This window comes from Paroedura picta, chromosome 13 (assembly GCF_049243985.1).
Source record: "Paroedura picta isolate Pp20150507F chromosome 13, Ppicta_v3.0, whole genome shotgun sequence".
Taxonomy (NCBI): domain Eukaryota; kingdom Metazoa; phylum Chordata; class Lepidosauria; order Squamata; family Gekkonidae; genus Paroedura; species Paroedura picta.
Genome location: NC_135381.1, coordinates 20,726,050 through 20,753,783, shown reverse-complemented (window position 1 = coordinate 20,753,783; position 27,734 = coordinate 20,726,050). Strand labels below are relative to the sequence as shown.

The window sequence follows — 27,734 nt, the reverse complement described above, 5'->3', positions numbered from 1 at the left end:
GATCCGCTGGAATTAATCGTCAGAATTTTCCAAGGTATGAAAGTGAAATGGAAGGATGTACTCCACTTACTTGTGTGTAAATCGTAGACTCCAAATGGAGTTTAATCTTGAACAGAGCTTTTGCCCCATCAACCCATTTTATGTCAACACTTGGTTGCTGTGAAGAGAGAGAGAAAGCTGCTTGAGATTAAACATGTTTTAGGGAAACTGACCACAGAAACCTTTCTGGCCTTGACAATTTACGAAGCAGCTTAGTAATTCAAAGGGAGCATCCATCTAGTCCAATATCCTGTTTGTCACAATACCCCTAGAAATTTCTACACGCAAACTAGAATGGTTACAGCCTCCTCCATGGTGTTGAATACTGGGCTTCCTCTTATCCATCCTAATAATTAGTTGATGGACCTGTCCTTTTAAAGCAGTGGTTCTCAACCGCTCTGACTCGGCGACCCCAACTGCGGCGGCTGGGGTGGCATGCGTGCACCTACACACAGGCACACAACAGTCGGGGCAGTGTGGAGGCGGCCATTGCCATGGGTCCTCCACTGCCAGCTGCCACCAGCTACCGCAGCCCGCCACTGCTTCCGGCCGCCGCCACTTGCAGCTGCCCATTGCCAGCCACTACCGCATACCGCAGCAGCAACAACTAGCCTTGGGACCCCACAGAGGGGGTCGGGCCCCCAAGGTTGAGAAACACTGTTCTAAAGCCATCACCACCATCTCATGGCAGTGAATTCACATGAAGGAGGACTTTCTAGTGTCTGTCCCATATCTTCTGCCTATCAACTTTATTGGATGACCCCAACTTCTAGTATCTGGGGAGAGGAAAAAACTATTCTTCTCCTGCATATACTGCATGACTTTCTATGTTTGCACCAAATCCTCCAGAGTCTCTTTTTCCTAGACTGAAACATTTAGAATGTTCACTCTTGGTTCTCTAGAGCGGGGGTCATCAACTCCCAGTCCTCAGCCTGGTATCGGGCCGTGAAAGCCACGGTACCAGGCCGCCGGCAGCCACGCCTGCCTCCACCCCCACAGCGAGAAGCTCGCCAGGCCCGGATAACTTCTCGCTAAGAGAGGGAGGGGAAGAGGCAGGCGTGGCCGCTGGCGACGCAAACGCGCATGCCAGCTCTGTGAGGTGGCATGAGGGCTTCCCGGCCTAAGTGGGAAAAGAGGCCACCCCCCCCCCCCAGCCCACTTACTATGTCCCTGTCAGCAGCCAGGGGCAAACTGGCTGCGAGCTTGCCAGATTGACCCTGGCCGGGCTGCGAGACAGGCTGTGTCACCTCCCCATTGGTCTGATTGGTCCAAAGATTGGACTGGCCCCGCCCACTCTCCGCCCACTAGGCCTTAGCTTTTTATATTATACAGCAAAGTTGTTCCAGATTGTCAACCCAAAGCCTTCATGTTCTGTCTACTAAGGACTGTGGTATTCCTGTCTGATATCTGAATGTAATGACTGCCATGGGCAGATTATTTTTGATTTTCCCCCCAAACTCTGCACTCAGGAAGTCCGAAGAGCTAGAAACATACTTTATAACAAATGCTAAAATCTTCAGAGAATGAGTTATACGTCAGATGAATTCTCGGTATACCAATGGAAGTGTGGAATATATAACAAAGCCATGATTAGCCCAATCTTTCTGCCCAAATCAATACACTCCCTACCCTTCGTCCTTCTGTGTCCCCAACATTCAGGTAGCCAGCAGGCAGATTGGCAGAAACAAGCAACTGTTGTTCAGAGGTGATAATCCGACCATCCTTCAGTAAAGGCAGCCAGGTAAAGCCAACTACGGAGAAAGCAATACACATATATAGCCATTAAACCAACTTCCTTGAATCATGGGGAAAACCCTGAGATATACATGTTTCATGGTAACGCAAAAGCCCTGTTCTTTCCCTCCAGGAAAATGCAGATGTTTGCTGACATCTACAATAGTATGCTGTTAGAACTGGACACACAGAAATGTTCCTTTTTGAAAAGACATGAATATCTACCATTGTAATCAACATGTTAGAAAGAAGTGCAAGAAAAAACTGGGCAGGCATCTGACAAGGAGGCCACTAGCAGGCACCTGACAATTAATTCCTTTTTCCTCTGCCTTGGAGAGCCAAACTGGAATTCACTTTCACTCCATACTGTTTGAATAAATGGCTATTAGTCCTAAGTGGCATTGAGAATATTGAAAAGGTTACATGAATTGCAGCTCATGTCTCTTGGGTCTCCCTGGCAACATGCCCAAAATGAGATAATGAATCTTAGGATAGCCTCTTCCAGTTTGCAATTCCTTCATTACAGACATGTCAAACATACAGCCCAGGGGCTGGACCAGCTCATCTAGGCCTCTTATCTGGCCTGCAAGCAGCTGTGGGGGAAACCATTCCAAATGTGGACAAGAAGGGCTTATAGAATCATAGAATCAGAGCTGGAAGGCATATCCAGGGTCATCTAGTCCAAACACCTGCACAATACAGGAACTCACAACTACCTGCCTTCCCAGTGACCCCAATTTCATGCCCAAGTGATCCCTCCACCAATAATTATATTAGGATTTTATACCCCCTGCTGAGGTCCCTTCCTTTCCCAAATACAACCTCTCCTCTGGGTTTTCCCCTTGATTTCCAGTGAGTGCCTAGCCCAGAGTTGGCAACTATAAGGAGTGAGGAGGGCTGTTTTGGCCCTGAACGCCGCTGAGGAGGGGTATAGATCACAGTCTGTGGTAAAATATTTTATGGGCCACATGGTCTGACCTGGCCTGGCAAAGAGACAAATGTGTTCGACACCTGTGTTCTATATCAGGGGTAGTCAACCTGTGGTCCCCCAAATGTTCATGGATTACAATTCCCATAAGCCCCTGCCAGCGTTTGCTGGCAGGGGCTCATGGGAACTGTAGTCCATGAACATCTGGTGGACCACAGGTTGACTACCCCTGATGTAACTGACATAACCTTACTGGCCCGGGAAAGGTGGAGATGAATGGCAGTCACTTTAGGAATCTGCACACATGCAACTGAGCTCCAGAGCCTGAAGAATGGATGGAAATGCCTCTCAGACACAAGCCTCATTTCTTATCTCAGTCTGCTACGGGGCAAACAGAGATATGAGCTCAAGTTGGAAGCATACCTGTTGTCTCGACAGCATCCTGCTTTTTCGCCGTCCCCTTTGTGTTAATTTCACAGCTGATATGATAGAAGGTGAAAAGCAAATGATGCTTTTGATGGAGGTGGATTGGAAGCTCAATTTTAATCTAAAATGACATCATGACAGGTGATGCTGCATTTCTGTAATTGCAACAATGTAATAATGCAATAATAATAATAATAATAATGAACATTTCACTGTACAAAGCCACACCAAAGTAGTTCTGATATCTTCCCTGCTCTTGCCTCTTTTCCACTGTCACCATCACAGGAGTCTAATGAAGCTGACTTTGATGACCGCAGTTCTAGATCAAAATTAAAATAGGCACAAAGCCCCCTTGATTTCATCACCACCACCTTGCCACCCCCCATCTATGAGAACCCTGCAGCCTTCATGTCTGCTGCTCTGCCTGATTAAATTTTCACAATTAAATCTGAATAATTTTAGGCAGGGCAAGAAGTTGAAGCACCACCTTTTGATTGTTATAAGTAATGTGCAGCAATAGAATAATATTTCTGATTGTTCCTGGATATTGCGTAGGCACATTATAGCATATGGACGAGTAACAAACTTTAAAAAATAAAAACAAGAGCACCAGGATTTTCAGAAAACGGAAATGTACACTCAAAAGCACATTTTCTGTGCTTCTGTGAGGTCATTACTTGTTTGAATACAATTTTTTGTAGTGACTGCGCAACTTTTTCTTACCTCATCATAAAACTCTGGGTTCTGATTATGATGCAGCACACAAGCATAGGCATTCCATGTCAGAAGGGGTCCTCCAGGTTTACCATAGAAGCACTACAAGTAATATTATGAATACAGAAAGATTCAAGTGGGTAGTCGTGTTGGTCTGAAGCAGCACAACAACACAAAATCAGAGTTATGAATATGGAAGATTAAGATGAACTGGTGCTGCTGGACTCAAATTCTGTTCTGTCACCTCCACAAGACAGCAGAGTGGTTAGGGGTGATTCCCAAGACCCTGCAAACTGTGTGTGGGCAGGGACTGAGGATGTGAATCAACTGACATGCTACTGCATAGCAACTTGGCCCCAACAATATTTTTAACTGGCTACCTCCTTCCTCTTTTCCTGGCCTTTGGATGCTAACCTCTTATCTATGGCTTATTGTGGGGCCCAGATCCTGAGGCATCGTTCGAACTCTCACCTTTAAAGGTTTGGCATCTGCATCATCAGAGTCTTTGAATTCCACACGGACAGCAATGTTCCTAGCCTGGAGTTGCAATGGGTGGTGGGAAAGACAATACAGAACAGGATTCAGAAATTATATTTTCCTTCAATCCCTCTCTGCCTCCCCAATCAATGTGGAGGAGGAGTGGGGAATCTAACCTGGTTCTCCAAATTAGAGGTCACTGCTCTTAACCAATATACCATGTTGACCCCTTGAATATCATAGGCAGTGTTGCTCACGGGCAGGAGGAGATTAGGTAAGGGGACATCTGCCAAGTGCAGGACCCTTGAAAACACTGACCCAGGACATTTTCAGTGTTTGGAGGTCTCAGGGTCCACCAGCAGTCATTTATAGCACAGAGATATGTATGAATCAGCTCTGAATAGTCAGCACTCTAGATCAGGGGTAGTCAAACTGCAGCCCTCCAGATGTCCATGGACCACAATTCCCAGGAGCCCCTGCCAGCATTCGCTGGCAGGGGCTTCTGGGAATTGTGGTCCATGGACATCTGGAGGGCCGCAGTTTGACTACCCCTGCTCTAGATTCACCTGATCAGAAAATGCAAAATACTGGGGTCGCCATGACTGTTAACAACACTGCTTTCTGGAAGAGGGGAAGTACCTCCCCCCACACACACACACAAACCTCAATCCCACTCCACATTCAGTTCATTCTCAAATTCATTCTCGTGGCCTCATTTTGCAACTGCAAAGTCCCAGGGTGTTCAAAAACTCACTTTGGCAAAGGTTTTCTGGCTGTCATATTTCAAATGCAAGGGGTAGACATAAAGCTGGTTTTTGTAGATGGTGAAAGGGTAGCAGTACTTGGCAATCTCAGGAACAAACTCTTCCACTTCAACAGCAATGTCGTTGTCCTGGTCCTGCTTCTCAAAGGGCTTTATGGGAATGTAAGAGGAGGTGACACAATCTAGAAGTGAACCACGTGCAGTTTGTTAGCATTCGACCACCGTTTTGTGCAACCCACAAAAGGTAACTTTTACTTCCTAATAGCCTGCTGCAGACATAATACTTAGCCAGAGTTAAAGCCAAAATCTCTACATAGCATCAACTAAGGTGAAGACCCCAAAGATGAAATAAAATGATGACCTGCATCTGCTAATCCGGTCTCCAAAAGGCATATAAAGGTAAAGGTATCCCCTGTGCAAGCACCAAGTCATGTCTGACCCTTGGGGTGACGCCCTCTAGCGTTTTCATGGCAGACTCAATACGGGGTGGTTTGCCAGTGCCTTCCCCAGTCATTACTGTTTACCCCTCAGCAAGCTGGGTACTCATTTTACCGACCTCGGAAGGATGGAAGGCTGAGTCAACCTTGAGCCGATTGAACTCCCAGCCTCATGGGCAGAGCTTTCAGACAACATGTCTTGCCACTCTGCGCCAAAAGAGGCTTTAAAAGGCATATATGCCAATACTGTGATCTCCTTGTCACAATGAAGTAGGGAGGGTGGGGAGACAGGGAAACCACCCTTTCAATGATTTACTTTGTGCAGATGCATTAACACAAAGCCATGACTTGCAAAGACCCCCATTTGAAAGATCAGGGAGGGGTAACCAGATAAAGCACATTAACTACAGTTGCACCTTGTATATGGAACTCCATCCAGAGGGAGATCCACTTGGTATGTCCTCTGTTTCCTTTTAGGAAGCAGGCAGAATCTTTTCTGTTTGAGTTATTACAGTGTGAACCCCAACAACCTTCCCTAGTCCATAGCAGTTTAGCTGCCATGCTGGTCTAATTTTATATTGCTTTTCAATTTGTGTAATCCTGCGTTGAGCAGGGAGTTGGACTAGATGGCCTGTATGGCCCCTTCCAACTCTATGATTCTATGATTCTAATAAAGGGTTTTAATTGGATTTTATTGGCTTGGGTTCTGCCTAAAGTTCCATGGACAGAAAAGGAGAGGGAGTAATTTTCATATATTTGCCCTTCCTGTGGGAGGTCTCTGATTCCTCCCAAGCTATTCCTGGGGCGTCCCCCAGAAGAACATTTCAGGGGGCATTTTGGGCTGCAGTGAGAATGGAAAGGTGGGGAAATCATGCTCTACGAGTGGAAATCCTTCCATCCCCAGAAATTTTAGGTGGGATACAATGCATCAGTTGCAAACCTTTCTGAATTCAAAGCTTACATATTTTAAAAATAAATAAATCATTAGATAATTCCAATGATACTGAAAAAAGACAGAATTAAGGGCAGAGCATTCAGCACTCATGCATTTTAAAAACAACTATCTTCTTACTTGACAAATCCAGTGGAACACACTCCAATGTAACATTTAATTGGCCAGGTATTATTTGCAGCTTTGTCTTTTCTGGTCTGCATGGGAAATAAAGAGAAAACTGTCTAGACAGGAACAAAACTACAAACCAGAACATAATTCAGCTTGCTGACCAGACGGGAAAAGCTGCCATACCCAGTTGCCAGGCACCTCTTTTAGGCAGCTGCCCAGATCCTAGGTGGAAATAGGCCTTTAAAAAAGGAATAAATGTTTTTTAAATGTTCGGCTCAGCCCAAGAGTACAGAATAGGATCTTTCTTTAAAATAACCTTATGATACTGCTTTCTGCATGATGTTATTCTGCAAAATGGAAGAAAAATAACAGATTTAAAGTGAAGTATTTATTTTGCAAAAAAATATTATTTGTATTGCTCTGGATACTCCATGCTCACAGGATGTGATTCATTAAAAAAAATCGCAACCACCAAGGAGGAGCATTTCAAGTCTGTATTAATAACAATGTAATTCAGATGGTAAACCTGTGCCAGGGCTGTACCATTTTTGACTGCAGATGTGGCTCGGGTCATTGAGTGCTCCTTCATAACAGAACCAACCCCCCCTATATAGAAAGCTAGCCTGGCAGGGTTCTAGCCTTTCTCATTACGCCACCTGCCTGTGCATGTGGAATTTTTCTGATACAAAAGAGAATTCAACCATGCGAGTCCCACCTGTAGCCCGAAGTAGCATAAGCCAGAGGCAGGATTATCACTTCATTTGGAACTAAGCCAAAGTGAGAACTTTGAATGGTAAAGAGCAGATTCTCAGAGTTCAGAAAATTGACATTCTGAAACCCAGCACCAAGATTTACAATCCTACCTATCTGCAATTCATTGACACTTCTTTTTTCTAAATTACAGAATTACTTGTGAAAACTTCTATATGACATATTTTTATAAGTTTTGGGTTATTTGAAATTAAATTCTATCCCTGCAGATCAGATATTCCTCCCTTGTCCCATTTCCTTACTTCTTAAACTCGGCCAACAACTTCAGAAGATCTTCATTACACAGTTTGCTGCTGTCCTGCTTATAGAAGGGTGAGAACTTTGCTTCAAGATCTAAGGTGCCCTGGGAGTCTTTGAAGACAGGTCTGGAAAGAGAAAGGTTTGCAATCATCAGGTATAGTGCCCCCCCCCGGGTCATATACTTGGGGTCATCAGGTATAGTGCCCCCCCGGGTCATATACTTGGGGTCATCAGGTATAGTGCCCCCCCCCGGGTCATATACTTGGGGTCATAATGTATAGTGCCCCCCCAGGCTAGCCTCATCAAAACAGCTTTAATTCCCTTTGCCTAAAAGAAACATCCACCTTTGAATTTTACTTTAGATTAAATTTTGGTTTTCTATTTTTTGGGGAGACTAGCCCAAACTTGTCAGAAATTGTAAGCTAAGTAAGGTTGGCTTTGAATAACATTTGAAACCACTTTGAGACTCCTTCTAATAAAGAAAAGCGGGATATAAGAACCAACTCTTCTTCTTTGGAATGGGAGGCCACCAAGGAAAGTCCAGGGATGAATTGCCTTGAAAACCCTACGGTAGGGGTAGTCAACCTGTGGTCCTCCAGATGTTCATGAACTACAATTCCCATGAGCCCCCGCCAGCGTTTGCTGGCGGGGGCTCGTGGGAATTGTAGTTCATGGACATCTGGAGGACCACAGGTTGACTACCCCTGCCCTACGGGGTTACCAGAAGTCACCTGTGACTTGACAGCACTTTCCATCACCACCAGTTTTGTGGTGGGTTCCACGGCCTTCTAAGCTGAGCTTCCTATTAGAAGATGACTGATGCCAATTGAGGTGAGCAAGTCCACCCTGATACTAGTCAGATGGAATCCTAGAAGTAGTGTATCAATGATTTATAATTTATTAAAAATATATTTCTAAAAAAGAAATGTTGGATTTTTTTGAAGCAGACAAGTGCCTGCTATATAAGTTGTGAGTATAGTTCTGTAGTGTGGGGGTACAAGGGAATCCACACCACCTCCTATAACTTTTGGGGAACCAGGTATGTTTCAAATCTTAAGCCTGCCTCTCAGTTATCTGGTATTCTAAAGGTAATTTGAAGTAGGTCTGGCCTCAGAGTTAGTCTGATTTTTTTTTTCTTTCAGGCATAAACAGGCTTTTTCCGATTAGGTTGGATCCTTTCACGCACTAAAATTCCACACACACCAGCCTGCCCTTTCCCAAAAGTCATACTAAGTGGCACAAGGTCTGCTTGTTGCCAGAGAGAGGCTCAACAACGGAGTACTTTATTATCTCTCAGAAAAAGAGGAGTTATTTTTATATCCCACTTTTTCATTGGCTGAAGGAGTCTCAAAGCGGCTTACAATCACCTTCCCTTCCTCTACCCACAACAGGCACCTTGTGAGGTAGGTGGGGCTGAGAGAGCTCTGAGAACTGTGACTGGCCCAAGGTCATCCAGCTGGCTGCATGGGGAGAAGTGGGAAATCAAACCCAGTTCTCCAAATTAGAGGTTGATGCTCTTAACCACTCTGCCTTGCTACCTTGCTACCCATGCTCTGTCTGCCCCTTTCCTGAGGCCCAGCCCTGATCTCCCACTGCTCTCTCCATGAGGTAAAACTGAACTAAACTCTCGCTGTGCTTCCCTCAGACATGCCATCTCTCTTCTGAAAGGTGATTGGATGCCAGAGCAGCACTCCTATAGGCTCAAGTGAACAGACATTTTCCCCTTCAGGGGCACAATACCTTCCTCATTTATCCTGGCCTTACTAAGAATCGCAATATTTTTGTTCTCTGGGTAAACTACGCCCTAGAGACAAATCCATGTAGGGCACCAGCTAATGCTTGTTACCAGCATATGGAAATTAATGCACTAGAACAGGCATCAAATCCCAGGTTGCCATTAAAACTTAGAGTTTGACCTTCATGCAACTGTCAATATTTATTGGCCAAGTGTTCTTTTTTTCCTTCTTTCATGCTCAAAGATCAAGTTGCAATTGAATTACTGGGCAAGGCAGCATTAAAAATTCAGCTTCCTTTACAGTCAGCAAAAGCACAACACAGGTGAGGCTGGCATAGAATGGTATGAAGGGAACTAAATAGTTTTGATGAGTTATTTAAAGCAATGCTAATTTAAGGGGGAATAGTGTGGGAGGGTATTTAACTTGAGAATTTCTAGTGTTCCTGTAAGAGCAAAACTAGCAAACAGACACTTTTAATGCCTGTGTTCAAAAAATCAGGCCCGATGCAGCCAAACAGGCAGTATGGAGCTGAACATGACAGGAGCCTTCTAGGGGCACCAAGCTAACCAGGAAAATTCACCAGAGGGTGCACAAAGCCCACTTATTGGGCAGTCTGGATTAAGGTGTGGGGTGATTGTGGCACTCCCTTTTCCAAATACAGCCCTCATTCTAAAGAAGTAGACTGAATGACAGGTCCTTTCCTTCAGAAATTGGCATATAACTGGGAAAACATCTGAAGAGAAAGCAAAAGGCAAGATGCAGGTGAGGAACAGGAAGACAGAAACATCAGCATTAAATAGTGCCTTGTACTGCAAAATAGTTTTAAATTACTCTGGACTTCTCATCTCTGACCTTTTTTAGTTAACTCTCCCACTCTTCAGTTTCATAGGCTACACAGCTTGGCTCTGCCTTGTTAAGATTTAGGGAAACCTGGCAGTGAATTTCATTTTAAGCATGAGAGCAATTTCCTACGTTCTCATGATCTATTCATATTAGGGCCAACAGAGGATTTCCAACAAGACATGAATGTTCTCTCACACCAATCAACAAGCTCATTATAATCTCTCTTTCTGAGGCAACCACAGGACCATGGCTCGTTAATTCTAAAATGATTTGGTGCCAAAAAGGTTATGTTTTGGATCACCTCCAAAGAACATGTGATTAATATTAATCAATCAATCAATCAATCAATCAATTAATTATAGGCTGCTGCTCCCAACCAGTAGGCTCGCATATAAAATAGTAAAACAATACTCTAACCTTCCCCAACTGGCCCCATGCCACCACCCCCATGCCAGAGGGGCAAATTTGCCTGATTCACATGACATCTCTAGCATAAGGCCTAGTATCCGATGGATATATGAGATAATCTCCAGGGTTCTAGAAACAAGCAGTACATAGTTTTCACAAAGTTTTATTTTAAGTCAGCTAAAATAAATGTTTGATATACATGTACCCATAACCATTGCCAAAAATCCTTTGGTAATGACATATCCAAGTAGAAGAATAAATAAGGGCTGATAAATTGAAGGAAAGATGGGCTTTGTTTGTAACATCATGAAATGAGAAGGTTAACAAGGGTTTCTCTCCCTTTGTGTTTTCTTGAACCTTTTAAATTTCCCCTATTTTCTTTCTTTCTTTCTTTTTGTAAACAACAGAATCTTTTAAAAGGAAACCTGACAGTGGACTCAAGACAAGAGCATCTGACACACTCTTACCTTGCAGCCCAAGCAAAAGGCATCCGGTATTGTCCAAGACGGCTACAGGCCAGCTTTGCCATTTTGTAGACCTTCTGGGCAGTCTGAAGGGCCAGAAAAAGATGAAAAATAGATCAAGATGGCCTGGACTTTCAAAGCAAGGTGAAAGAGACCAATCTCTTCCTAGAAAAAATTATATTATTTCAAACAATCTGATGACTCAACCGTCTAGAAAAAAATTGCCAAGCATTCAAAAGAGGTAAAAAGTTAAGAGATTGCTTCTGAAACATACAAAAAGGGTGTTACAGTTTCAGGTCAGAACCTGCATTCCAACATACCTTCACTGGGTCAGAGGTCTTGATATAGGGCTCCACACAGTGTGTGATGCTTCCTTGTAGCACCTTCTCTACACGGGCGATGAGGAAAATTTCTGGGTGTGGGTTTGTTACAGAGAAGATCCCCTTTGCATAAAAGAGGAGCAGGACATGAGCAATGACAAACATACATAGTCCACAAGATATATTAATCTCCTGGCACGCATTGACAACTGGTGGCTTTCAATGTAAATCCTAGAAATTAAGTCTATGTAAGAAACTCTGTTCTTTTTCCTCTGTTACAGAAAGGTGGCCCTTCTTAAGCATCCAGACCCATCAAAATCCAGCCTCCTGGTGTCTAGAATCATAGAATCGCAGAGTTGGAAGGGACCTCATGGGTCATCTAGTCCAGGGGTAATCAACCTGTGGTTTGCTGGTAGGGGCTCATGGAAATTGTAGTCCATGAACATCTGGAGGACCACAGGTTGACTAGTCCAACCCCCTGCGCTATGCAGGACACTCACATCCCAATCACTCACCTACTGTAACCTGCCACCCCTTTGCCTTCACAGAATCAGGTAGATGAGAATCCAGGAGAATCCAGGTAGATGGCCACACCTTTACAGAAGATCATATTACCAGCCTAATTCTGATACCAACTGCAGTTCCTACTACGCAGTTCCAATTTCACAGCTGATAAAGGATTTTACGCCTGATTTTCTACTTGCATAGAAGGCCTTTAAGCTTCTTACTTGTTTTATGTAGCACAGGCGAGACTCGGCAACTTCATGAAGACAATGACTGTTCACAAGGCAATTTGCAGAGTCTTGGACACTACCATCCCTCAACATTTCTCGTACAGGCGAGGGATTGAGATCCACATGGAAATCAGCAGAAATCTTACAACAGCTTCTCAAATCAAACAGTGCAAGGCTGAGAAAGAATGGCTCCACCTGGAAATTCAAAGGGAGTGGTAATATATAAATATTTATGAAAATTAAGAAGTCTGTGACCAGTGTGGTGTAGTGGTTAAGAGTATAAGTCTAGGAGATGGGAGATTTAGGTTTACATTCCCCCACCAAAAAGCTTTCTGGGTGATCTTGGGCCAGTCTCACACACTCTGAGCCTAAATGTCATACAATGATATTGTGGGGATAAAATGGAGGAGGGGAGAAAGATGCTCAAGCTGCTTTGGGTCCCCAATGAAGGAACAAATGGAACATAACATTTTTCAACTAAAGACATTTCAAAGTTTCTCTAGCAACAACAAAGAAAGGCACTTGTTGGCATCCTTAAGGCCAGCAACTTTCAAACCCCTCAAACCCCTTGTTGACACAGCTGTGTGATGTCATTTCCAGTCAAATCTGGAAGTGATGTCACACTCTACTATTCAGTGGGATCTCTTTTACCATCAATGGCAGATATTGTTTTTTCCCCATTACATCAATGCCCCCCCCCTCACAACTCCGGCCCCTCCAGTCATCTGCTGGGTTCCAGTCACTGGCTGCTTACATTTGTGGGCGGTCCTTCAGATCGATCAGTTAGATGGGCAAGAAGGTTGAAAGACAAGTCATGACAGTTCACCAGGAAGCGTCGGCTGCATTTTTCTTCAAAAGGTTTCACATCTGGCTCTATTCCAGAGAAGTCCAGCCTCTAAGGAGGAAAGATGTCACTTTTAAAAGGGGAAAAAAGAAATTGTGCACAACTGTTTTGCTCTCAACTTTTTTGCACAGGAAAAAGACTCACAAAAAAGTCTGTGGAGTTAACATCCTTTGTCAGGGAGAGCGTTGGAGACTGAGACTATGTATGCAATAGGGATATTGTTTGGATTTGCATTTTTAAAGGGTGGAGTTTTTTGTCCATTTCCACACTGAAATTCACCTCTTTGGGGGCAGACCCGAAATGTCCTCTCACTTGGCCAGCAGCAAAGGAATCCCCAGAAAATCGGTTTTCATTTTTTAAAGCGGGGATTAACCAGGCTGCCAAATACAGAAATGCATGCAATCGGGGTCTTTCTGCACTCACTATTTTGCGTTGTTTGTGAACGCCCCATTCCTTGTTACTGCCCTTCCCCTTTCCCCCAAAGCGTCTCGATATAATTTCTTTTTTAAAGAACCTTAGTTACAATGTTATTACATCATAACACTGCTGTGTAAGATTGCAAGACTGCTTTTTTAAAACTGAGAAACAGCTTTGTAACATAATTACTATTTCAGGCTTTTAAAAAGAAAACTACATTTGAGATACTTTAGGGGAAGAGGGAGAGGAAATCAAGGGTGGAGAATGGTGGGATTAAAGGGTGCAATGAAAACAAAGGTGCAAGCAGGCACCATTTTGGAAAAGAATACATTTTTGGAAAAGAGGAAGGCAGCAAAGCATGATGGGATGCTACCTCCATTGGATTCAGTGCCAAAAACATGTTGTGATTTCAGACTGGGAAATAAGGGGAGGAAAGGCCAAATGCGGAAAGGCTAGAGTCGACTGTCAGCATCCAAAGGAAATCCAAACCGAGGCTAAAACAAAATATGTCTCCTAATAATGCGGAAATGGTATGAACAGAGCCTTCAGAAATACCACACTGGGAAATGGATGAAACTATCACGTGAAACTGTGTTGTACTGGGTCAGATTACTACTCCATCTTCTCCTATACTGTCTATTCTGACTGGCAACAACTTTGGGAGAAACACAGCAGGAAGAGGTGGCTTTGGAGGAAGAATAAAAGATCCTTCTGCCAAAAACTATTCCTACTCACACACCTCATTCTGCTTAACAGGTTTTCTGAGACACAGATGAGGCTACCTTCTCAGCTACATGGAGCCTTTGATATCCTCTTCAATCCAACACCTTAAATCAATTCAATAAAGGAACCTTCAGCCTTTGGGCTAGTGGGCTATTCATGCCTATGAATTCATTTTAGTGTTCAAGGCAACAAACAGATCAATGAACAAAGCAAACCCCCTTTAACCACTAGCCATGCAAGCCCACTGCAGAGGGCATTACCTGAACTTCAGGGTCAAAAGAGAAGAGATTTTGTCTCCCGTCGTTTCTGCTGAGCTTATTTAGCTGCTCAGTTTCTCTTCCATACTGAAAGGGGGGAAAAAACAACATGCACCCAAGTGTGTCAGAAAGAAGAGAGGCCCAAGAGGAGCATAATCTTCATCATTGAGAGCTGCTTTTCAGAGAGCAATTATTTATTTTTATTTATTTATAATTATATTTATATACCACTGCTCACGAATGTCTCACAGTGGTTTACAAGAATGAATAAAATACAATAAAATCCCCAACAATATACTCTTTTTACAGTACCACAGTTGCATTTTTAAACACAGGTTGTGTGTCAGTAAGTCAGTATTATACATTATGCAAATAATGTGCAAATAATCCTTACCAGTTGTACGATTAATATTTGCAAAAAGCCCCTGTGGGTGGAGCGCTGCCTGGGAACACGTCCGGTGTCCAGCCTGCACATCCGCCCACATTGGGCCAATCGGGGTGCACCCAGCAAAGTGGGGCTCAACTGGATTGGGTTGGCCCCTGGAGCACCCGCATCCAGCAGCCACCCATGAGGCGCACACCCAGCCTTGTGCCCACACACTGCCTCATTGCCAAGGACAATACTGTTCCACCGCCCAGCCTTCCCAGACGGCCCACCACACTGCCCAACAACCACCCCAGCCTGAACACCTCCTCGGGAAGTGCCTGCCTGCCACGGGCAACCATTCAGTCCCTGGCCAGCCTCACGGCCACACACTGGCTTACTGCCAAGGACGGCGCTGCTCCACTGCCCAGCCTTACCCGCCACCCAACCATACCGCCAGGCTGTCATGCTGGCCTGAACACCTCTGCCTCCAGGAGCCACCCATGAGGCTCCCATCCACTATCGCCAACATGTGCTGCCTTATTCCGGTCCCGCCTTACTCTGGTCCTTACTCCTGACACGGTCCTGCTCCGCCGCCCTGCCTTACCCGCTGGTCCGCCAAATGGCCATGGCATCCCGCCCGCCTAGCCAGCCATCGCCCCAGCATCCACCCAGCTGGATTACTTGCCTGCCATGCACCGCCACCCTTAACCTCACCCCGGCAGCCCACGTGACAAGCGGATCCAGCCACATCTTCCAACCCCCTGCCTCTGGCCGCCTTGCCCCGGACGCCATCCACCACTCCAGGTACGCCATGAGCCATCCCCTCCGTGGAGGCCCTCCATTAGCACCCATTGCATTCCTGGATGCTATGGGCTTTCATGCTAGTTGTGCATATTGTGCAAACAAACTGTGAATAAAAATTGCACGAGATGTGCGCACAGTACAAACGAATCCCCAAAACCAAGAGTGAATAGTGCAGGATCGAAACCATCAGCCAAAAAAGAAAAAAAAATCAATAAGGAAAATTCCCTCCTCCCTATGTCATTCACAGACAAGGTAAAGAGGGTCTGCTTCAAATCTGTAAATATAATTTTGTATCCAATTTTTAGTGTGTTTGAATAAAAGAACATTCATGTCCTGGCCACACTGTGTGGCTACAAAAATGTCCAAACAATGGTGTTCTTAGCGCTCTACAATCACTACTCCACAACCCAAGAGAAAGACATCAGTATACACTCAGAGCAGAGTGTGTTTGGCACAATCACTGCATATCATGGAATTTAGCACCCAGGAGCATTTGCTTCCATTAAAAACAAACAAAACAAGTTCTCAAGCCAACAAAAACGAGTCTGAATATGCAGTATTCCCCTTCTCAGTCAGGGGAACTGAGCAGGATTTCCAGAGATCAGAGGATGCGGTTCACAGTCAGCCAACCTGGCTCTTTGTCCCTCCCCATGCCTTCCAGAGGCTGCACAAACAAGACTACCTTCATCAGCTCCGGATGCATGCTTCTCTCTAAGCTTTCCAAGATGTTTTCTGACTTCCCTTGGCTGCCCAAATCGTCATCTGTGAAATCACAAAAAACAGATGTTGCAAATGGCTCCAGAGTCGCCTCATTCGGGTGTGGTAGTTCCCAAGGTACTTCATCACACACAGCACAGGGAAATGGGATAGAGATTACTGGAAGCCAGCCATGGATTTCCAATCCAACAGTGGGGTCACGCTGCAGGGAAATCTTGTGCACACATACAAAGAGCACATAACATCACACATCCTAGCTTTGACAAAGAGCAGTTGTGTGCAGGCAGCTGCTAAGGAGAAGGAGCAAAAAGTGTGGGTTTTGGGCTTTCAGAATGGAAAGACAAATTTAAAAGGTCTTTAGATGGGGGTTGTAGGGCTTCCTCCGAGTTGGCTATAAAATTTAGGATGATTTATCTACCCAGCCAGCTTGGTGTGGTGATCAGGAGTGCAGAATTCTAATCTGGCATGCCAGGTTTGTTTCCCCGCTCCCTCACATGCAGCCAGCTGGGTGACCTTGGGCTCACCACAGCACCAATATCTACATGCAAAGATAACTTCAACAGATGGCAAAACCATTGTTCCCTAAGACAATTCCTTACAAAGGCAGCATGGGGGGGAACCAGACATTCGGCACCAAGACATTCAGCACCAGGAAGCCAACAGGAAGAGGGGACCCATACCATTAGCTCTAGCACTGGCCCCAACCTGGTGGAAGAGCTCCGTTTTGCAGGCCCTCCAGAAATCAGAAAGCTCTCTGAGTGCCCACAGCTCCTTCAGGAGCTCATTCCACCAGGTAGGGGCCAGGACCAAAAAAGCTCTGGCCCTGGTTGATGCCAGGTGAGCCTCCATTCGGCCAGGAATGGTCAGTAAGTTGGTGCCTGCAGAGCACCAGGCCCTGCTAGGGACATAGGACACAAGACGGTCCCTCAGATATTTAATTTATGTTCTGCCCCTCTTGGACTCGCTACCTGGGGCAGTGAACATCATAATCGAAGTTATAATTTGTCACAGTATAAAATCCATTAATTAGTTTAGGCAAACAGAAGACACATGCCCTGACCACAGTGCAGTCATTCAGGAGGCCCTACCAGAAGCCCCTGGCATCTGAAGCCAGGCAGATAAGCATGTTCTGCTAAGTGGTTTTGAAGCTGACCAGTGAGAAAAGCAGGGGCTAAACAGAGGCCCTTTCCCCATAACCCACTGACCTGGCAAGGATTCCACTGCCTCCTTCTTCTCTTGCACCAAGCTCTCTGCATTGATCTGGATGATCTTCCTGAGGGTTGCCAGCCACTCCTCCATTTCCTGCTCACCATCAGCAGCCAAGTAGTGGCTGTACTTATCCAGCATCTTGAGCTCAAAAGCATTGCGGCGCATCTTGGGGCACTATGGGAAGCAATGTTTAGAAGAAGAAGAGTTGGTTCTTATATGCCACTTTTCTCTACCCAAAGGAGTCTCACAATGGCTTCCTGTCACCTTCCCTTTCCTCTCCCCTCAACAGACACCCTGTGAGGGAGGGGAGGCTGAGAGAGCCCTGATATTACTGAAGAAGAAGAAGAGCTGGTTCTTATATATTGCTTTTCTCTACCCGAAGGAGTCTCAAAACAGCTTCCAATCACCTTCCCTTTCCTCTCTCCCCATCAGATACCCCGTGAGGGAGGGGAGGCTGAGAGAGCCCCGATATTACTGCTTGGTCAGAACAGCTCTACCTGAAGAAGTCTCAAAGGGGCTTCCAATCACCTTCCCTTTCCTCTTCCCACAATAGTCACCCTGCGAGGGAGGTGAGGCAGAGAGAGTTGTGGCGAGCCCAAGGTTACCCAGCTGGCTGCATGTGGGGGAGGAGGGAATCAAACCCGGCTTGCCAGATTAGAAGTCCACACTACTAACCACTACTAACTACTACGCCAAGCTTGTTTAGATGAGGAGCTTCCTTCTCTTGTCTCTTGTCCGTAAGACTTTCAGCATGGCAATAAACCTGTGTTCAGACCGGCTTCATGGTGCTGCAAGGTTGTAGGGCTCACAAGACAGAATGATTCTCCACACATGAATTCCATGCACACAGCCAATTGTTAGGAGAAAAGCAAAGCAGAAGCAAAATTGTTTTTTTTTTTCACACCAAACTTTTCTCCAACCTGAGTAGTCTCAAAGCAGCTTACAATTTCCTTCTCTTCCTTCTCCCCACAACATGCCCCGCGTGGGTTACGTGGGACTGAGAGAGTTCTGAGAGAACTATATATGGCCAAGGTCACCCAGCAGCCCTTATGTGGAGGAGTGGGGAATCAAACCTGGTTCTACAAATTAGAGGCAACCACTCTTAACCACAACACCATGGTGGCTCTCAAAATCTTCTAGAAGGAATATTTTGTGTGTTCAGTCATGTGACCTCTCCGTTGACTATATGAAGGAGTGGAGTTCAGATAGTTTTATCACTTGAGGCCAAAGGAAATGGGGCACTGGGAGATCCACACATGGGTCCTGTATTTTTTTTTTTGGATCACTGTTACTCGTGATTTGGGGGCGGGGGGAGAGAGAGTAGGCAGGCAGCAAGAGAGATTGGAGCAATGTAGCAGAGACATGCATTATTTTACACTTTAGTAAGACTAAGGAAAACAAAACAGTACTGCATGTATTACGTGAACAAATCCTTTTTAAGTCCTTACCTGCACAACATCAATGCATGAATCCAGGAAGATACATCCTTTGGATTCTTTGGAAGACTTTTCATCCTTATAGGAATTAAGGATGTAGGAACCATCAGGGAGCTGAGTCAAGTAAAAGTACCTTCTCCTGAACACCTGCCAAACACAGGGACACAAATCATTATATCATTGTGTCAGTGGCTCAGGGTAGGATCTGCGAGTAACTCTGCCTTGGATGGGTTGAGGATTTTTCTTCTGTTTGTGCAATCTATACAGATGTTTCTACTGGGCTCTTCAGTTCTACTTTTCCACATAGGGAATACAGAAACAAACAATATGCATACATACTCCATTACTTATGGGTTTTTCCCATAACACGACCTTCTTTTGTGGAAAATTGTTCTGGAATATATTACTTTTTGGAAGGAACAACAAGATTCCAGATGCTGTCAGAGAAATTACAGCCCTATTTATTTTTGCTATGACTGGGTAACAACAAAACTATTCCTCTGAAATTATTGCCAACAAAAAGTATTCTGTTCCTTGTATCTGTGAAAGAGTTTCGCATGATCTGCATTTTGCAAGTTCAAATTGAAAATTTTTGTACACTTAGAAAGGCATGAAATTAACATATTGGAAGATGGTCCCCCTTGCGGGATAGATTGGAAACTTTGCTTCACTATAGTAACGTCTACTGTGGTTCTAAAAATGTACAAACACACAGGATTAGCTTTTAAAGAAGAAAGATGAATCATCTTGGAAAAGCAGTAAATCCAATCATTTCCGCTCTTTAAAAAACACCTCTCAAAACCTGCCCTTTTATGAGGATGATGGGATGGGAGTGAGGAGTTTGGTCTATATGGAGCAACAGAAATTTTCATAGAACGTATAGAACACAAAAATAGTATTGTAATATATATTTTTTAATTTCAACATAAGTCCAATTTGCCAGGTGCCCCCAGATGTCTCTCCAAAAGTGGGACAATCTGGTCACCTTATTTTGGGAACACAAATCTAATCTAAGTTCACTGAGTAATTCTGAATCCATCTGAGGGTGGGAGTGACAGGGACATACAAACAAGAATCTTCGACAGGCACCAGCTTGCCCATTTCTCTCACCTTCATGGTCACTGTGATTGTGCTGTTGACGTTGGCTTTGAACAACCAGCCCTGTTTTATCACCCCGCCCTTCTGTGAGCACAATGACGAGGAATCCTGGAAGGTTAAATATGGAGTTATTGCAGAGAGAGAAAGATAAGCCACACCATGTCACCCAGTGGTGGTGCTCTACTCTGGTTCTGCTCCAGAAGAACATGGGAGTAGAATTCACTTTCCATGGAAACAGCCTCATCCTTGAATGTTCTCCTGAATGTATCGGAAGCACTGAATACATTTTTTTTCTCTCTCTCTCCAAAAAAGACAGCAGCAGAGGATTGTGGGACGGTGTCACATGATGTTCAAGTACATATCTCCCTCAGAATTAAAAAATGGGGTATGAAACTGCACAGATTATAAACACCTCTGCTCCACATTAGTGACTTTGGGGTAACTTGAGCTATTGGCTCATTAGATTCTGAGCCTAAGAAAGAACAATAAGAAAGGAGTCTCTAATCATCTCTCTATACCTGTTTTCGTAGTTCTCTCTTGGGTCCTGCCTCACCTATGATTTGAAAAAACTTTCAAAAAGACAGGGTTTTTTTTTAGTTGTTAGGAAACCTGAGGAAGACGGCCTCACAACATGCCTCTCTGCTTTGAGAATTTTCAGCAAGGCTAATGGTTTGCCATTCAAGGTCTAAAGGGGATGTGGGTGGCATTAACCTTTGCTCCAGCAGAACAATCTTTTGCATGGGCACGTCTGATACCAGTAAAAGAAAAAAGTGTTATAGAAGTGAACAGTTAGGCTAAATGACACAAGCCAAAATAGTCAAATAACAGCAGTGCTAGGAATCTATCATGAGAATCCCAGGTGAGTAATTTGGCATGAAGGAGTATCCATGGGGATCCTAGTCTAGAGCAGGGCTTGAGAAGGGGTGTGTTTCTCACTCTTCCCCTTCCCAGCAGGTTTAAGCTCCAATAGGAGGGGAAAGAGAGACATGATAATAAGCACTACAAGGGCTTAAAGAGGGACGTTTCCTATTGGAAAAATAGCATGAGACCACTGGCAAGGCTCCAATAAGTATTGGCCTCCTTCACAGCTGCTGCTCTTAAAAGCCAAATTACACTTGGAGTTCCAAATACAGCGTCCCTTGTTAGCTGCAAATACAGAAAGAATTTCCAAAGATGTTCCTTCACAATAATTATTAGGAAGATTTTTTTAAAATTGCAATACTATTTTCAGATACAGCAAGCACAAACTGCTTCTTTGTCTCTCACTCTGCAAATTGTTAAATGCAATCAGAACTAATTCAGGCAAATTCCTGTTCTTAAATTTACATCTGCTGAGGCAGTGTTCCTGCAGGAAAACACTTGCAAGGGAAAATCAGTGGGTGGAACAGTCAATAGCTTGGCCACTGCCATACCAGCCAAATTTCCCTTGCAGAGGTCCTTCGTCCAGTTTTAAGTTCTGGTTTCAGGGCCTGGTTGGGGGGAGATAATTTAAAACATCCAGAAGGGAGGGAGTTTCTGTGGAGAATCAATTATAGGGGAAGAGTTAAATGCCCCCTTTTGTGAAAACCTCCCTTCTCTGCTCAGAGCATCAGCATTTTATTTCTGCCCTGCATGTTTCTTTTAGATGAATCTTGGATGTTCAGAGAAATATGAATTTAGAGGATTTATCTGGTTCATTTCAATATGTCTAACAGTGAAGTGGCGAACCCCTTTGTGGATTATAAAAACTAAACAACCCTGCCCTCCACAAAGACAGCAGAAAGCTCCAATTAATCACTCTACAGGTATGCAGAAAAATTGGACTCTGAACTAACCAAATTGGGGGGGGGGGATTCCTCAAAAAACAGCCTGAGGACTGAATATTCTCATGAAGTGTAAGATGTTGAAAACAAGAGGAAAAAATTAAGGAAGCCAGCTTCATTAAGCTCCTGAAAGTCTGGAAAACCTTAGAGCCAGAGTTTTTGGAAAGAGCTAGAAAGTTCCAAATGCCCCCCGCCAATTCCTTGCAAGGCCCCCAGTTCAACTCTATTTGTTTTAATTTGGATTTGAAAGCTTTCTCTTACTTTCTTTACTCTTATAAAGGCTTGCTATGCAGCTAAAAAAAAACCCCACTTAACTGTCCTACCTAATGAAAAAATGTTCCATCGCATTTATTAACTTGCAGGATTGTACAGTGCTGGAGACTATTTTCTGGAAAGAGAGATAGTACATTATACAAGACATAAATAGAATTTGGATGCCTGCAGCCCAAATTGCTGTACGGAGTAATGGAAACAGATTGAAAACTTTTGAAGGAGTCATGCACAGAAAAACTGGGTGTGGTGTCCTCATTACTCAGTAGAAACTGCCACTTGTCCAAACTACATACAACACTGAAGTGGCATGATATGAACTCTGAATGCATTATTTGTCCTGAAGAGCAACTCTGCATGGGGGTGGGAGGAAGTAGCAATCTAGATTTGGGCCACATTGCTGTGGAAGGAATTTTTCAACTTATAATTGCCTTCCCTTCTTCTCCCCACAACAGACACCCTGTGAGGTAGGTGTGGCTGAGAGCACTTTGAGACAACTGTGATTGCTCCAAGATCGCCCAGCTGGCTACATGGGGAGGAGTGGGGAATCAAACCCAGTTCTCCAGATTAGAGGCTATTGTTCTTAACCACTACACCAAGCTGAAAAGACCAATATCCTGGCACAAAATATGGCAGCTTCCTATATGCAATCCTCATTCCCAAATTTGCAAAATGAGAAGAACAATCCTGGCCTACTTTTTTGGGTGCATTACCCTTGTGTGAACTGCTTGGAAAACCTAAGTGTACAATATATACACTAAGCATTATTACAAAAGAGCATTGTAGCACCGTCTATTAGACTAAATTCTGTTTGTTTGTATAAAATAAGATAACATGTATCATTTTCTCAGCTAACAGACACAGACTGATTGCCCCCAGGATAGGGAATTCTTTTTGCCCACTGTCCACGGTACCTATATTTTTTGAACTGGCACCGCAAAGCAATCTAGTTTTCTCTTCTTACCTCATCTTTTTCAAAGTCTTCATCAATTTCAAACACATGGTTTGGAATCTTGTCTGGTCTGAAAGATTTGCTGGGAACATAATACATTTATTTATGAAACTTTCTTTTAAAAAAAAGATGCTCCAAAGACATGCAGAACATCCTGCATCGACACAATTAAATAACTGATAGATAAATAGCAAACACACCAGCTTTTCACTTTGTGTGCTCAATCACTGCACGTAGACTTAGCTTATGGAACTTACTTCCACGGGATGTAATGATGGCCAACAGCTTAGATGGCCATTTAAAAGGCAGCAGGCAAATGTGTGACTAACTGATGGCTGTTCGCCAAGATAGCTAAATGGAACTTCCATGTTCAAAGGCAGTAACCCTTTAAAAATCAGTTATTGAGGAGACAGCAACAGGATGACACTTTGGCTTCCATGCCCTATTTGTAGGTTCCACAGGAATATTTGACTGGACACTGCTTGTGATTTCTCCAAAGGAACAGGTTTGTATGGTTTTCCCACTGCAGATGAGGCTGCAAATACAGCACAGTAGCAACAGGGCTTCCAAATGTCAGGTTTCTATGCACTTTCCCAGCCCCAGTCCCTTGGTAGTATCCATCACCCTTCCCCCGAATCATTGGGGTGTTTCCAATTTTAACAAAAAAGAAAATCAGCAACTGAATATGCTACAGAAATACATCTAACAAGGTCTCTGAATTCCCAGTTTAAAAAACCCTCAGTCTCCATCCCCTTCCATTGTGAAGATATAAAGGGAAAGGCATATCTTCACAACAGAAATGACTAGAGATCTATTTTATTTTCTTAATTAAAGCCAAGAATACAGATTGTTATAACACATATTGTTATAACATTATATCAATATAACAATATTCAATTTTTGATTTAAATTTTATTGTAATTGGGGATTAATTCTTGTAACCTGCCACGAGCCACACATTGAGAGTGGTGGGAAATAAATCAAGAAATAAATCAAAATAAATAATATATAAAAAGCATCCCTTTGATAGGGCAGAAATAACCCATCTGAGGACAGTATCAGGGAAATAAATGTGCCATGATCCAGGGAGAAAAACTCTCTTCCTAACACATCTGAACCTGGGGCAAATAACCTGGATGGAATTGCCTATGAAACAAGATGCTGGACCATTAGTCTCATCCAGCATGGCTACTCTTTACATTTACAATACATAAAATCTTTCCCTTCTTCATAATTCGTTAAGGGCTAAGTGGGCGGAGAGTGGGCGGGACCAGTCCGGGTGAGGGGCCAATTGGATTGGCCCCTCACCAGGACAGACAGCAGTTCTAGCCATTCAGGTGAGGGCACAAATCTAGGCCCTCACCAGGACAGGCCAGAAAGGCTTCTAGGCCCTCACCAGGACAGGCCAGAAAGTGACGGGGAAGTGGCAGGACACCATGAGTAAAGAAGGAGGCCTTCCCCTCAGGCCTAGAAGCATACTCAGGGCTTTGAAAAGGCCCCGGGTGTGCTTTTAGGCCCAAGGGGAAGGCCGCACTGCCACTGGGGGGGAGGGGGGAAGCAGGTCTTCCCACCGGGCCCAGAAACGCCGCACCCAGGGTTAATGCCGCCTCTATGTGTCTCCTGGGCGGCCACAGCGGGGGGGGGGAAGGCCTTTCAAAGCTCGCTCTCACGAACGGGCTTTGAATCTAGTATAATAAATAAAACACACAATCACAGACCTATTATCTCCTCACTAGGGAAAGGTAGACAAAATGACAGAAATCATCATGCTCAAAAGGAGCTGGGCTGCTACAGAAAGAATGTGGCTGGAAGAGGCAGGTGTTCCTCAGAAAGCATCCTTACCAAGGCAATATTCGAAAATCTCCTGAGTAGTCCTCATATTTGAAGTTCACAACATGCCAGTCTGAGCTGTATGTTTTAATGCACTGGAAACAAAAATAAGCAAAGTACAATGCAAGGTTTTGGGTCTTGGTCACAAGACTCAAAATGTGTTACGAACAGCCGCAATGCATGCAGAACTGCAATTTTGTACACAAAATTACATTTGTATTACTTGTTATTTTTACTTTATTTCTTAGATTTATATACCGCACTCCCTTGCAACTCAGGGCGGTTTACATAGAACATGGGGATAAATATAGTGTAATTCAATAACTTTGAGTAGAACACAATGGTAACAAGTGGTTTCTGTAACTAGCGATTCCAATAACATTTCCATATAATCTGATATTAACGATGACAACATTAAACAGTTAACTATGATCCCATAGGATGGTCAGTTTGGGATTCAGTTCATGGGGGGGGGGAGCTTCTGGGGGCCCAGTAGATGTTGTTGGTTCAATCAACCTCAACCAAATGCCTGGCAGAAGAGACAGCAGAGAGATTGTATGGGCCCTAAATTCAGGCCAGCATCTTGAGTCCAGTGACACTTTTAAGACCAACAAAGTTTTATTCTGGGTATAAGTTTTTGTATGATCAAAACTTTGTTGGCCTTAAAGGTGCCATTGGACTCAAACTGTTCTGTATGGGCCCTATTAAATCTGCTGTAGGTCCATTTAACACTTCTATTGTGATTAGCCTGGGGGTTCTCACATATCAGGATCTCTTTCTCAGTCTTTTCTACCTGAAATACTTTACCTGAAATACCAGGGTCTGAACCTTACAGGCAAAGCATGCGCTCTACCACTGAGTCACAGCTCCTCGAAGTAGACCACTGTGATCAGCAGCAGCTTTCTAAGATTTCAAACAGAGAATGGAGTTTTCCAACCAGCAGCTTTTAGTTAGAGATGATGGTGTTTGAAACAGCGACCTGCTGCTAGTGCTCTGGCAACGGATTCACAGATTCTCTCCCCTTTACCCAGGGGTAGTCAACCTGTGGTCCTCCAGGTGTTCATGGACTACAATTCCCATGAGCCCCTGCCATGGCAGGGGCTCATGGGAATTGTAGTCCATGAATATCTGGAGGACTACAGGTTGACTACCCCTGCCTTTACCAACATCCTCATCTGCTTAGCTCTTTGCGCAATGGAACTCTCACTTTTATCCCATCTTTCTTTGCTATTCCAAATGAAAACAATTATTTTTTTTTCAAAAAGAAACCTTCCCTGTGAAAATAAGGCTTGTCACATGCACTATCGTGATCACCTTTGTCACAGGTAATACCATAATCGAGAACTCATCCCGCTGCAGATGATGCTGCAAAAACAGCATAGCAGCAAGAATTACCATGCCTTCTTAATTAAAAAGAGGGAGCCATTCACACATATAATTAAAAACATCAATTTCTCCCTTTAGTTAGTCCCAAAGAAGAAATCAGCAAAATAGTTTTTAACAACACAACTTAGTTCAGTCCAGATGCTTTAATACTGACATTTTGTAAGTGGGTTTACAGGCTGCTCACATGCCCAGAATTTGTATTTAAACTCTGAGGTCGCAGTTTCTAACCACAAGGTCAGAGACAACCGTCATGTGTATGTACCTCATTTTCTAAGACGTTTAGAGAAATATGTAATAAAACATTATAAAACCGGAATTAGACACAAACCTATACACTTCTAAAATTCTATGTCAAACCAAGGAAAATTAAACAGCTGAGAAATAACTGAAGAAAGCCCTTACTCAGCTTAGTTTCCAAAAGTCCCCTAGGGTAGGCAAATGTTGTACCTCTGCAGAGAATGATAAAGCAAAGGCTTATTCTGGAAGCCTCACAAAATACTACTCCAGTAATTGGTTAGTGTCTTCCTGGCTTGGTTCCCCTGCTCCTCCCAGCAATTATACACTACTGTACAGCGGCTCTTTCATTACTACCTGTATCTACACTGCAAGCAGAAATCAGGGTTTAAAATGTGATGTTTCCCCCCTATCTCGGAATTCTGGGAAGTATAGTTTGATGAAGGGAAATGAATTCTCCATTAGACATCACTAGCCACCCCTCAGGGAAATACATTTCCCAGAGTTCCACAGGAAAAGAAGAATTAAATTCAAACCTATCATATGGCTATGCCTTGTGATAGACCGTTTATGCACTGGGAACTTCACTGCCCCATCCCCCTATCAGGAGGACAGATAGGGGGTGGATGATGTGCACCAGGCCAAATGCTCCCCCATGTGGGTGCAGGAAGAGGTGGGGCAACCTGCCATGACTAAAACTCCAGCCTGCAGCCCGGCATGAAACCTCCAGTGCATAAACGGTCATACAAATGAAAAAAACAAGGCGTCACTGTCACCTCAAGGCATCTTGCCAACCAAGCAAGGCAAGAAGAAGACCTCCCCACAAGGTGAGATTGTGCTCTCCAAATATTCCTATATCACCAAAAGGGATTCTGGAGCGCGCTCAGATAATGAGAAGAGGAATGGTCATTCTGGGGAGTTTTATTCTTTATGTAAAGGGATAAAGAACTGGATTGACTGTTTCTGCGGACATGTGGAACATCACAGCTGGCAGCCCTTACCTCTTGGACAAAGAGACTCTGTGCCTTTTTCAGAGCATCTTCTGGCACCGTAGACTGGACTGTCCTTCGTTGGCGGCCTATAACTGCAATCTAGAAGAGTTGGGGGGGAAAGCAGTCAAGAATTGCAAAAGTGCTACAGTGGTCAAAGTTTTGACCGACTAGAGGCCAATCAATTTTGCTTTTGCAAAGCTTAGTAACTGTATCTGTTAACTGTATGCTAATTTGCTGCTTTTTCCTTTTATACCCTTTTCCTGCTGTTAACTCCTCCCCCTGCCCACAAATATTGTTTA

At 44.1% G+C, this 27,734-nt stretch overlaps 1 protein-coding gene across 3 annotated transcripts in view; it reads right to left on the bottom strand.

Moving 5' to 3' along the window:
• Positions 1-27,734, bottom strand: part of DOCK11 (dedicator of cytokinesis 11) — a 100,439-nt gene that overhangs the window by 52,278 nt on the left and 20,427 nt on the right. For all 3 annotated transcript variants that reach the window (XM_077309414.1, XM_077309413.1, XM_077309412.1), the window contains exons 3-22: positions 27,445-27,534; positions 24,836-24,918; positions 23,006-23,075; positions 19,982-20,077; positions 18,884-19,018; positions 17,432-17,609; positions 16,192-16,271; positions 14,342-14,425; positions 12,852-12,992; positions 12,092-12,292; positions 11,364-11,486; positions 11,047-11,129; positions 7,595-7,717; positions 6,591-6,667; positions 5,073-5,263; positions 4,313-4,378; positions 3,851-3,943; positions 3,125-3,248; positions 1,669-1,790; positions 71-157 (exon numbers count right to left, since the gene is read on the bottom strand). In XM_077309414.1, the coding sequence (XP_077165529.1) occupies positions 71-157; positions 1,669-1,790; positions 3,125-3,248; positions 3,851-3,943; positions 4,313-4,378; positions 5,073-5,263; positions 6,591-6,667; positions 7,595-7,717; positions 11,047-11,129; positions 11,364-11,486; positions 12,092-12,292; positions 12,852-12,992; positions 14,342-14,425; positions 16,192-16,271; positions 17,432-17,609; positions 18,884-19,018; positions 19,982-20,077; positions 23,006-23,075; positions 24,836-24,918; positions 27,445-27,534 (2,247 nt within the window). The remainder of the gene's footprint in view (positions 1-70; positions 158-1,668; positions 1,791-3,124; positions 3,249-3,850; positions 3,944-4,312; positions 4,379-5,072; positions 5,264-6,590; positions 6,668-7,594; positions 7,718-11,046; positions 11,130-11,363; positions 11,487-12,091; positions 12,293-12,851; positions 12,993-14,341; positions 14,426-16,191; positions 16,272-17,431; positions 17,610-18,883; positions 19,019-19,981; positions 20,078-23,005; positions 23,076-24,835; positions 24,919-27,444; positions 27,535-27,734) is intronic.